Source organism: Hippopotamus amphibius, chromosome 5, assembly GCF_030028045.1.
Source record: "Hippopotamus amphibius kiboko isolate mHipAmp2 chromosome 5, mHipAmp2.hap2, whole genome shotgun sequence".
Taxonomy (NCBI): domain Eukaryota; kingdom Metazoa; phylum Chordata; class Mammalia; order Artiodactyla; family Hippopotamidae; genus Hippopotamus; species Hippopotamus amphibius.
This window is the reverse complement of record NC_080190.1, coordinates 146,213,279-146,224,651: the sequence shown is the minus strand read 5'-3', so window position 1 is coordinate 146,224,651 and position 11,373 is coordinate 146,213,279. Positions and strand designations below refer to the sequence as shown.

Here is an 11,373-nt window from a genome sequence, read left to right as displayed (position 1 = left end):
ACAGGAAAAACGGGCAGCTCTCTCCCTGGTAAGAAAAATATGGGTCTCCACCCCACCATAAAAAAAATCCCAGGATGCCCCAGAATGCAGTTTCTTTTCTTCGTGACGTGTTGTAAAGCACGTCAGCTGCCTCCTTGTTGCTGTGCAGATCACCCAACATCGGGTCACTGAGACAGACGGCAGCACTGGCTCGCACAGCTGATAGGATTAGGAGCTGGTGCTTTGTCAGCCCTGACTGAGTCCGAGAGAGCCCCCAGCATACACAGGTGAGCGGATGTGGGGGACCGGGAGGTATCTTGGTTGAATGGTGCAGACGGTTTCTCTTTGGCAGTGCATTTGTATTGTCTTTTCTGTGAAGTTTGCAGGCGGGGGCAGGGGGGTGTCCTATCAAGAAAAACCTGTCCTTTATGACTTATCTGGTTTCAGGGATTGACGACATACGCCTCAGGATTTTTGTGAAGCTTAAATAAGATGTTACATGTGAAAGAGCTCTGAAAATATAAAGTTGTTTGCAAAGGAAAGGTATGAATCATTTAGTTACAGATTTCACATAGACAAAGAATCAAATAATTTATCCCAGATTTGGGGACATAATTACATAAACACATCCCCTTTCTCCCAATCTACAATACCTTATTTCCCCTGTTCTTCTCAGGTCTGGGGAAGGATATTATTTATAATCTTGAAGGGTTCCAGCCTTCTGAAGTAGTTTTTTTTAAAAAAATCAGCTTTACATTCATTTCTAAAGGAAAGCCCACAAAATTACAAAACCAGAGAATAAAATAAGTATTGAAGTAGACAATATTTTAAAGCAGATAAAAGATGACTATAATATACTGTATTAGATTATATCTCTGATGATATAATCCAACTGTTATGACACTTAGTGACATGAGAAATACTTGAATGAAATTAAAGGTAAGATAGGCATTAGCATTTGTAAAACTTGCCTTTTAGAACAGTATAAAAATAGGCTTGGGTTCCAAAAGTACAGAGCTAAGAGGCGTTTGAACACTAAATCATCAGCCTTTCCCTCAGCAGGGTTGCTATGGTGACAACAGGGCTACAGCAGCGGCCTCTCACTGCCTGCACTTCTGCAGTAAAGGCTTTCACTGAACACATGTTGGATTTTTTTAAGGCACACACCCCATCATCAAATACAAAGACATATTGGAGGCAGCTTTATCTGAGTCATTTTGTAAACAGAAGTTGTGCCTATGTGCTTTATCCTGTACTGATGGGCCCCTTAGAGGGTTGGAAAATTCACTCATTCATGCATTCATTCATTTGACTTATATATTGAGTGCCTACTGTGTCAGGACCTGTACTATGCACTGCCTACATCACTGGTGAAGACACAGATAAGTAGGAGATTCTGATACAAAATCATAACAGCTCGCCTGGGGTGAATTACATACAGGCATCCTGGAAGTATGTAAGGACTTGGGGGATCAGGGGCGGTTTCCTGGAAGAAGCTGTTTCTAAAATGAAACAATGTATCTTCAGCAGTTGAGGAGGATGGGAGGGTGGTGCAAGAAATGCTCTAGACAAAGGGACCAGCCTGTGCAACAGTCTGGAGGAAAAAGAGAACATGATACCTCCTGAGGCTGCAAGTTCTACAGTTCAAGGGGTATCCATTTGTATGTGCAGGGGGGAGTGGTAGAGGCGATGGATGGGGGGTGGGCAGGGGTGGTAAGGGAGGGAGGATGGTAGAAGAGCAGTGTCAAGAAATGAGATGGGAGAGATACACAAAGCAAGATCATCGAAGGGCCTTTGTGCCACATTAAGGAGTTTGAATATTACTTGGAGGACAACCAGGAAATCATTAATGAGTTTTAATGAAGAAACAGGGTTAGATTTGGCCTTGTGGAAAAATTGCAAAACTGGTGAGAAAGGAATAAGAGGCAAGACTGAAAGCAAAACAACTTTAGTTAGACCGCTATTGCAATAATTCAGGATGTTTGTGGTTTAGACTCTAAGTGAAGATAATGCAGTCAAACAGAGGTCAGAAGTAACCAGATTCACAACATTATTTCTAGGGCAGCATGGAGCTCATTTGTGGTTTCTGCTCTGTGGGGGCTACATGAGAGAGAAGTCAAGAATGACTCTAAGGTTCTGACTTGGACAGCTCAGTGGAGGGTGTTTCTGCTGTCAGGCCCCCAGATTTAATTCTCAGGAGGGACCTCTGAAGCACCTTAACAGCTTGACATTAACAGTTCATCCTATTGCACAGTATATGTCCTCAGGCTCATAAGTTTGGAAATACTAGATTGCAGGAGTCCTCCTGGAATATCACTTTTCTGAAGCCTGTATCTGAGATAGCTGTAGGTATAAAAGTGTGAATTAATCACCTCTTCCCACCAAAGAAAGAATCCTAAGATTATCAACTTCACTGCTTAAGAGATCTAAGTAGATTGAAAAGACATGAAGATGTATGGAATAAAACTTCTTTATGGGTATAGCAGAAGCAAATTGATTTCACTAATTCTCTGATTTCAGGCTCTCTCTAGACTCACACTGTACTTTCCAAGATTTGAAAGTCGAGAACTCAGAAAAAGCCTTTTGGAGGGCAGACAAATGAGATGGTGGAGGTTCAGACACTATTTTCAAGGATCATAGTCCTCCTGTGTTGAGCACTGGGTGTAACAATTGGACTGTTCTCCATCCACATTGCTACCTAGAATATCCTCCAATTCTGAAATAAAGGGCATCTGAATTATTATACATGTAGAGTTGCATTGTCAGATGCAACTTGGTTAACAAGTATTATACATCAAGGCCCATGACCCAAATGATGGATGGTCCCTATTCCGAGTCCTCAGCTGAACAGATTTTTGAGCTATTTTGAATAAATTTGTCTGCCTCTAATTGCTTTTTCTGTCATGTAAGAGGATTCAGCAAATATTGAACGGAAGAGCTGGACGTGACTTAACTGCCCTTTGGAATGTTTTGTTCAATCAGCTGGGTATAGCTGGCGTTTTTTGTTTTCCTCATCTAATCCTCCTAGCTACCCTTGACATAGGTATTATTATTATCCCTTAAATTTAACGAGGATAAACTTGAAGTTCAGAGAGGTCAAGAACTGTAGGCATATAGGCACTTCGCTGGAAGGGAGTGTAGTGCTGCCTTGATCCGGTTTTCTGAGTTCAAGTGCGGTGTCCCCAAAGAGCGTGCCTGGTACTCACTCCCAGGCGGCCTTGGGTCAGAGCGGGAGAGAAAAGCTTTCTCGCCCTAAGCAGCCTGGCTTCCCAAGCCCGCGGGAACCGGCCTCGTCGTTCTTGCCCTGCGACGCTGCGCTGCCAACGCCAGGCCCTTCTGATGCAAATCCCCCAAGGAGAATCGCAGCCTTTGCGATCCCGGAACCCAGATGCTGTGTCAGTCCTGCAGCACTGGCTTGGCTGGGGTCCGGGTGGAGGGGGACCCGCCCCGTCTCTCTTCCGCGAGGTAATTGTGTGGGGAGCGTCGACTTAAAACCGAGAGGGCAGGGAGGGGCCGTGAGGCAAAAACTTTCCCTTTCTACAGTTTGGCTCTCAGTGATGTCACAGCTTTTCTGGGTTCTTCTCTCCGACGTGCACCCCCTTCGAACCGGATACCAGGTGCCAAAAAGGGGGTGTTGAGCGTCTCCCGGCTGGGGATGCTCCGAGCCTCCGCAAGCCCTCTTCGGGTCGGGCTCCGCAGGGAAGAAGGGGCGCGCGGCCCTGGGGGTGGGGAAGTGCCCGCGGCAAAGTCGGGCGGGCGGGGCTCGGGGAGGCGCCTCCCAGGGGGCCGGCAGGTGAGCGAGGTCGGGGGCGGGGGCGGCGCCCAGGCAGCCGCGGTGGCACCACGTGTCCGGCCGGGGCGGGGCGGCCGGGCGCGCCCTCGGAGCCCAGCGCGAACGGCGGCAGCGGCGGCGGCGCGTCGGCCCCGCAGCAGCCGCCGCCCGCAGCGCGCGCCGCCTCAGCGCAGTTTCCTCGCCCCGGTGCCCGCAGGTGCCTCCTCCTGGACGGCGGCAGCGGCGGCGCGAGGAGCCGGAGGGCGGCAGCGCGATGGGACCCCTTCGGGAGACCAAGGTAAGGAGGGCACGTCTTGCGGGCGCGGATGGCGGTGTCCGCGAGCACCGGAGGGGGAGGAGAGGTGGGCACTGCGGGAAGTGGGTCAGGTGAGAGCTGGAGGGGTGGTGACGTTCAGAGTTGTAGTAAACGGGGACAAGGAGGTGGTGGGCACGATGAGAAGGCAGGGGGGACAGTTGCTCAGGTGATGAGACCTGGGAGATGGGGAGGTGGTACTGCGTTTGGAGGGTTGACACGAGGATTAAAAAGATTGACTCTGAAGGGTTAATCCCATCCCCTGAAATTGGAGATTTGACATCTAGCTCTCAATCGATGTCCTCAGTGTGTGATGTGGATAAAAAGGATTTGATGTATTGGTGACTGAGAAATAAGGACTCCGGCATTGGTTCAGGGTCTGTCTTGTACCGAGCGGAGTGGCTGACGTGTGATACCTGCTGGGTGACTGATGTGCAGAACAAATCCCGAGGCTGGGTGCGGCTTTTCGCCCCTGGGTGGGGTGGATGCCTGAGCGACCGCAGGAGATACCCGCGGCTGGGGCTCTCCCTTCAATTCCTGCACTGTGAGGGCCTCCCAGAGGTGTTTACTTTGGCAGCGACCCTTCCCGGTAAGCCTCGTGGAAATGAGCAGAAGGTCATGTTTCCAAATAATGTTTGTTACCTAATCCAAAGCCCTTTTTCAGTTGCAGAGGTTGGAGTGAGCAGTGGGTTTTTTTGCAAAGAGCTCCTCCTAGGAGTCCATTTTAATAAGGAAGGATGGTGGTGACCCCGAAAAGCACTGGACTGCAGGCCTGTTCTGCTTCTTGAAAATGTGCAGCAGCCTTGGCTAAGCATCTTTGCCTCTTTTAGCCTGTTTCCTCATCTGTAGATAGGGACTCAAATTAGTGTCCTCCCTATGGTCTCAGTTGTAAAGATTAAACAAGATAATGGTTGGGAAAGCACTTTAAACATTGAAAAATATTGCTAAAATATGCTTTTTAGGCATGTTTAAAGCCAAGGCATGGCCCTCAGTGTATAATGCTGTGTTTTGAGGGAGAGAGAGAGAAAAATCTCTTCAGATGCGTGTCCTGTAAGGAAAATAAAAGCTAAACATGATATAAAAGGTGGAGCCATCTTACTGGCTATTGGATTTTTGTTTGCTTTCCTGTTGGCAACAAGCTTTGTATACCAGGATATTAATGAATAATTAAAATCCTGGCCGGAAGAGGGGGATTTGAAAGATAAGGCTGCATGATCTATCAGGAAAGAATTGTTTCAGGTATAGGGGACTACTTTGTACGGAGACAGGGAAACAGAAGTGAAATTTGTCACAGCTAATTCAGGGAAAGCAAAATGGAAGTCTGGAGGAAATCAACTAATAAACCGGAGTGTGCTGGGACTTATAAAGAGCCTTTGAGAGAGCTGAGAGCTTGGATGTGATAGGAAACGCCAGAGCGGGAAGGTGAGTTAGGAACCACATGAGAGAATGGAAGAGGCTTTCTGCTAGTGGCTGGAAGTATGCCTCTGTGTGAGTGTGTGTACACACATCTGTGCTGGAGTGTGTGCTCTTCAGTAAATTAGAAGGCTTAGCTGAGTAGAAGAGTTTTGAAGCTCATTTTAGCTACTGAAACAAGGACTACTCTGTGAAGATTGAATTTTCAGAAATGTGGCTTCTTAGTAATTGAGCCCAGAAGCAGCCTGGAGTTCTGAGGGGGCAACAAGTGTCCTTTTGTTTTCTCTCTGATGTCCGATTTGGAGAAGGAGCAGAGAGCTCAGCATCATGAGAAGGAGATTTCCCGAAGCCGGATTCCCCGTTTGATTCTTCGGCCCCATCTGCCTCAGCAACAGCACAAAGTGTCCCCAGCCTCTGAGTCTCCCTTCTCAGAGGAAGAGAGCAGAGAGTTCAACCCCAGCAGCTCTGGGCGCTCAGCAAGGACCATTAGCAGCAACAGCTTCTGCTCAGGTACAGTACTTGGCGATGAAGGCATGAAATATATACATTGCGGCGCGTTGTGAATGGACCTGGAGCAGGCCCTTTAGAATCTAGGACTGGACATCAGCTTTTAGGATGAATGGTATGAGGCTGCATCTTTTTGGCTGTTTTGACCTACAAGTACAGCAGTTTCAAAAGGTTCAGCCTAACGGAACTTCATACCTGTTTTTATATGTTATTCTAGGTGATAATTTACTATGTGAAATCTAACTTCTTGTTTCTATGACTGTTAAATGTATTCCTTCGTTAAATCTGGAAAATGTAGCTTACATTTTATACTAGCAATCTTTGTAAGCCCATGTACTTCTATGTGTGGAATCCCCAAAGATAAAGCAAGTCCTGATGAATGAGGTCAAGATCAAGGTGGTTTTTATCCCAGGACCAGCGTGACCTTGCATTTTAGAAGGAAAGAGCACAGGCTTTGTAACCTTACGGGCCTGAGCTAGAATCCCTGGCCTTTGCACCCCTTACAAGCTGTGTGACCTTGGGCAATTCGCTTAACCTTCTTAAGCCTCAGTTGTTACATCCATAAAATGGGATGATAACACCTACCTTGTAGAGTAGCTGAGAGGTTGAAAGAGACCACATACCTAAACGTATTCCTAGCACAGGGCCTGGCCTGTAGAGGTGCTTAATATATGGTGGTTCTTAATACAAAAAAAAAGTCAGTTTTGATACATATTTAAGGAAGTTTCCTTCGAATTGTGAGTATATTTGGTAAAGGCATAAATCTTTTCCCAGCTCCTGGAGGTGCCACCATTGTCATTCAACAGAGCTTAGTATACAAATTGAAGCACATGGCTTAGAAGGACTTATACTCTTCAAGAAGTATTAAGAATTTGGGTAAAATTTAAAGGTGTGATTGTCTTATGATTCATGAAGAATGTTTCCTAGAGGATAATTTGTAGAATTTGTTTAGGGAAAATGTAATTCGAAGATTAACACGTGAATGAAAAGGGACATATGGATCAAGGTGCTGTGATTAATGCCCTAATTTAGCAAGATACAATACTCCATTGTGTTTAGTACTGGTGATTACATTTTCAGGGATTTTAAAAGTGTAGCTTTAGATTTGTTATATATTTTCACAAAATAATTCTACCCAATGCGTAAGTAGCATATTAGAAATACTGTGCTGCCTGTTTTTAATTTTTTTTCTCTACAATGCTTCAAATTCTCTACTTGGTTTTGAAAATATTCTGTCAAAATAGTATATTTTAAAACTTATTATTGCTGAATGCAGTGTAAAATGGAAACCCACTGATGGTTTGCTTGACACTCCCAGGAAGAAAAGAAAAGGAAAACTGCTGGAGCAGTTAAGATTCCTAGAACCCAGAGTCCTATTTGCAGAACGCAGTGCTGTTTACTTTCACTCCATTTGGGAGCTCGGGAATTGCTCTGGTTGAATGTGAATGAATCCAGGGGAATATCATTTCATACTCACACGGCTTTGTTTACATAGCTCAGTTCCACATTTATTCCTCAAATTCTCTCCACATAATCATGTTCTCTCTGACTGACTTCAGGGTGAGCAGTGTTACCAGCAAAAAAGAAAAAATTGGTCAAAACAAAAGAAGAACCCCCAAATAGATCTTAGAAAATATATTTGGCAAACAAAATTGTTAATTTTGGCCATGAATCATTCTTCCCAAGACCTATTTCCTGGATCAGCCCTTCTTCCCAGGAGACCTGTCTCCCACTAAGGCCATCATGCTGTACATGAAAATCGAAAGTGGATATTGATCCTTCTGCCAGTAACTAGCTGAGAATTGAGTGGCAGAAGCATCTAATGATGGGTGTCTATAAACCTACCTTTCGATCTTCAGCCTTGCATCCTGCCTCCAGATAGGACTCCCTCTGTTCCTGGGTCTCATCTTCCTGCTTGGCGATTCCCCAAGGTTTGGGTTGGTGCCCTGTCGTTCTTTGCTTTCCTTTCGTATGAGCCTTGGTAAAGCCCCATGACGGCTTTCCAGCGCTGCGCTGACTCAGATTGACAGCAGCAAGGTCTTTGGGGGGGTGTGTTAATGATGCTTTAGGAGGTCAGTTGGTGGATGGGAAATAAATGGGTTTAGTACTATGGGGAGTATTAAAGCTGCAGGCAGTGAGGTAGAGAATGTAAAACGCGTCCGACCAGCAGGGGGAAATAGCTGGTTTTAATCCAGCCACTTTAACACTGAAGCTACAATATATTGTATGTTGGTTATCATGGCAATTAGGTCAGAGACCAAGGTACACGCCAATCTTAAAACTATCACCTTCTGTTAGAATGAAACTCAAATAATTTAGAGATGTCTGTTGCTGCCATAACTTCATAACCTTGCTGTGATCATTCTGCATTAGTTTATTTTCTTTATAAATCTTTGACTAATGTGAAAGAGGGCATGAGGAGTTAGAGGGATTCTTACAGTCTGGTAGTGAAATTAGAGAGGAAGATGTTACTCAAACACAATGCAATTTAATTTGAAAATTACAGTTTTAGAACTTGCAAACTAGGTTCTTTCCCCAAATCTGTATCGAAGGCTACGTTAATTGTAAAGAGCATCATATGTCCTAAGATTATTCAGTTCTTATAAGGGGGATAATTCATTGAGTTTACATAAAGTTAAATTTACTTACTATAAAGGATTATGCTTTGTTTTGAGAGTCTGGCTTTCCTATCATGTGTATTATAACAAAAAATCCAAACAGTGTTTGGAGTTATACTTGAGCAAAATAAATGACAACTCTATGTTGAAGTGTCCTCCACCCCCACCCTCATGTTTTTCCTTTAATTTTACTGATCTGTGAAATTAAAAACCCAGGCACTATTTTCAAAGTGACCTGTCCATTTTTATCTACTTTCTCTATTCCTTCCCTCCCTCCACTGCCTTCTCCCTTTCCTTCCCATGGGAGCCTTGATGAGGAACAGTTAATGATTTGATATTCTATATGCTAATTTGTGTGTTGTCTCTATCTCATTTCAGAGGGAAGAAGTTGTATGTGACCTTTTGCAATTCATTTGGGGTGTGTCCCTAAAGAGCTCTTCTTTTAATAGCTTCTTATTAGCAGAATTTCTCTGGAGAGATGCATATGTTTTGTGCATTTCATCAGCACGTGTGTTTTTGCACTTGGACATCACTCTTCTGTTAAAATTCTGTTCTGTACAGTTTGTATTGGCCTTAGTCACTGTGACCGCAGGTGGGCACTGTTAAGCTTATATTGTATTGGAGACCAGGCCCTGTTTTGTGTGCATGGCAAGGAAAACATCATACATTCTTAATAAATGTTAACTAATGCTTTCTTAAAAAAAAAAAAAAGAATATATAAGGAAGTACACTTAATAGTAAGTTAATAGAAAAAAGAAAAAACAACCTGGCTTTCATGTCCTTGCTTTTATTTTTAGTCAGTTTTTTTAACCAATGTTTTGCCATAAAATCACCCTGTCTTCCTTCCCTCTCACTCCCCCTCCCCATGTTTCTTGTTTTAACACACCCGTGAGAAGTGATAAAACCCATATTTGTGGTTTGTGTTCTGGGTGTGGTCCACTGAATCTAGGCCTCTGTCCGTTCTTCTCCCCCTTTTTTGTTGGTAGTGCATTGTGTTTGTGTTTTTCGTTGTGCCACAATTCCAGCCACTGTTAGAAAAGCTAATGACCTGGGTAAGTCAGTCACAGACAGCAGTCACCTGCCGTGGTTAGCAGCATGCCACGCATTTCTCTTTGCTTAGTTGAGGCAATAATTACCCCTTAGAACTGGGAGGCAGATGGATTGCTGGGTTTTAGGCTAGTTCTCCTTGGGGTGCCTTGTAAACATGGCAGGTGGGGGAAATGATGCATTTAGTACACTGATGCTTTTATGGGAGACCAGTGATTTCCCTGAGTCATTTCCATGTTTCTAATGTGCACACACATACACAGGCAAGTTTATGACTTAACCCGTTAAAAAACATGTATCAGATCAGTCAACTGAACGGAGAGAATCCCAGAGTCTTTGCAGTCTCATCCTGAGTAGGGTGTTTACAGAAAGTACTTTGGTGGTTACAGTGGCTGAGAAGAAATCCTTCTTTGAGTGCCAGTGACCTAGAGGTAATCATTGTTGCTGTTTGTGGGAAGAACAATTATGGCAAATTACAACCCGACTAGTGCCCTGCCGCGGCATGATAATGCCTCCAAAAATTTGCCTGGCCTTGCCAAACAGAAATATTTCTGCTATGCTTTTGTCCAGTTGAGGAAACTTGGCATCTGGATAGAGGAAGCCTTTGAACATAATGATGAGAATTGAGATGAAATGATTAAAGTGACGTGAGCTGCAATACTGAATTACACTATAATTAAATGACTGTCAACCTGCTGTGAAGAAAACAACAACAACCCTAAGAATTTAGTATCATTTTAATGAGTATGGGACCTAGGTGCTGTTGCGTAATATATATTTCAAGTGCTTAGATGCCTCAATGTCAGAAATAAGTACCTAATGAAATAAGTTACAAATGAAGGGCAAAAAGAGAGTGTCTTTGAGGATGTGGTAACTGCAATTAAGGGGACAAGAGCAAAATTTTTTGCCATGTAATAAAAAAATTACTTAGCAGTGGGAACAGTAAAAGATGTTGGAATTGGACCATGCCTGAGAACAAATAATGGTACGTAATGTGAAAATCTTTTATGTCGTAAAATACTCATGTTCATGCCATTGTTTCTCAATTTCAGAGAAATTTTGTTTGTCTACTTTTGACTCCCCAGGAAAACTTGTTTAAAATGCAGATGCCTTGGCACCACCATAGCCTATTATCTCAGGATGAGAGGGCCCAGGAATCTGTATTTTATAGGCTTTCTGGGTGACTCTTATGCCTACTGAAGTCTGAACCTCACTTCTTTGTGGTGTGTGTGTGTTGGGGGTTTTGCATGAGGGATGTAAAGGGTATGCCCCAGTGGCATCCCAAGATGAACAAGGATCAAAGATGGTAGAAGTGGTGGCCAGTCAGGCTGTTTAAACCCATGCCATGGGGCAACGAAAATGCCTCCACATTCCCTGGAAACTATAGCTTCTCACTCTATATTTACAATTCCCATGTCATTAGTCTTAGCAATAGTATTATTTATGTCTACATAGTGGGTTTAACTTGTGTTCAAATGGTAGAGAAATAAAAGGGAGAACAAAGCATTTCCTTCATTTTCCTATGTAATCCTCTCTGTGGATTTACTATCTCTAGTCACACTTTTAATTCTTTTGCATTTACTTACTTTGGTATTAGGATGATTGGGGGGACACTGAAAGCAGGTACACATGAATGTACCCTAAACACCTAGTAGGTACACTGAGAGAGATGGAAAACAGAGAAACTGAGGCCTGGGAGTAACAGGACATTAAGCTTCTTGTAA

General features: G+C 44.0%; 1 protein-coding gene across 9 annotated transcripts in view; it reads left to right on the top strand.

The window, feature by feature from the left end:
• Positions 1-3,391: 3,391 nt before the first annotated feature.
• Positions 3,392-11,373, top strand: part of SYBU (syntabulin) — a 71,436-nt gene continuing 63,454 nt past the window's right edge. For 2 of the 9 annotated variants that reach the window (XM_057735324.1, XM_057735326.1), the window contains exons 1-3: positions 3,392-3,596; positions 3,969-4,049; positions 5,786-5,987. In XM_057735324.1, coding sequence (XP_057591307.1) covers positions 3,537-3,596; positions 3,969-4,049; positions 5,786-5,987 — 343 coding nt within the window. In that variant the 5' untranslated portion in view covers positions 3,392-3,536. Of the gene's footprint in view, positions 3,597-3,874; positions 4,050-4,634; positions 4,654-5,767; positions 5,988-11,373 lie in introns of those variants that run through there. The other 7 variants (XM_057735325.1, XM_057735323.1, XM_057735328.1 and 4 more) reach the window with 6 other exon arrangements.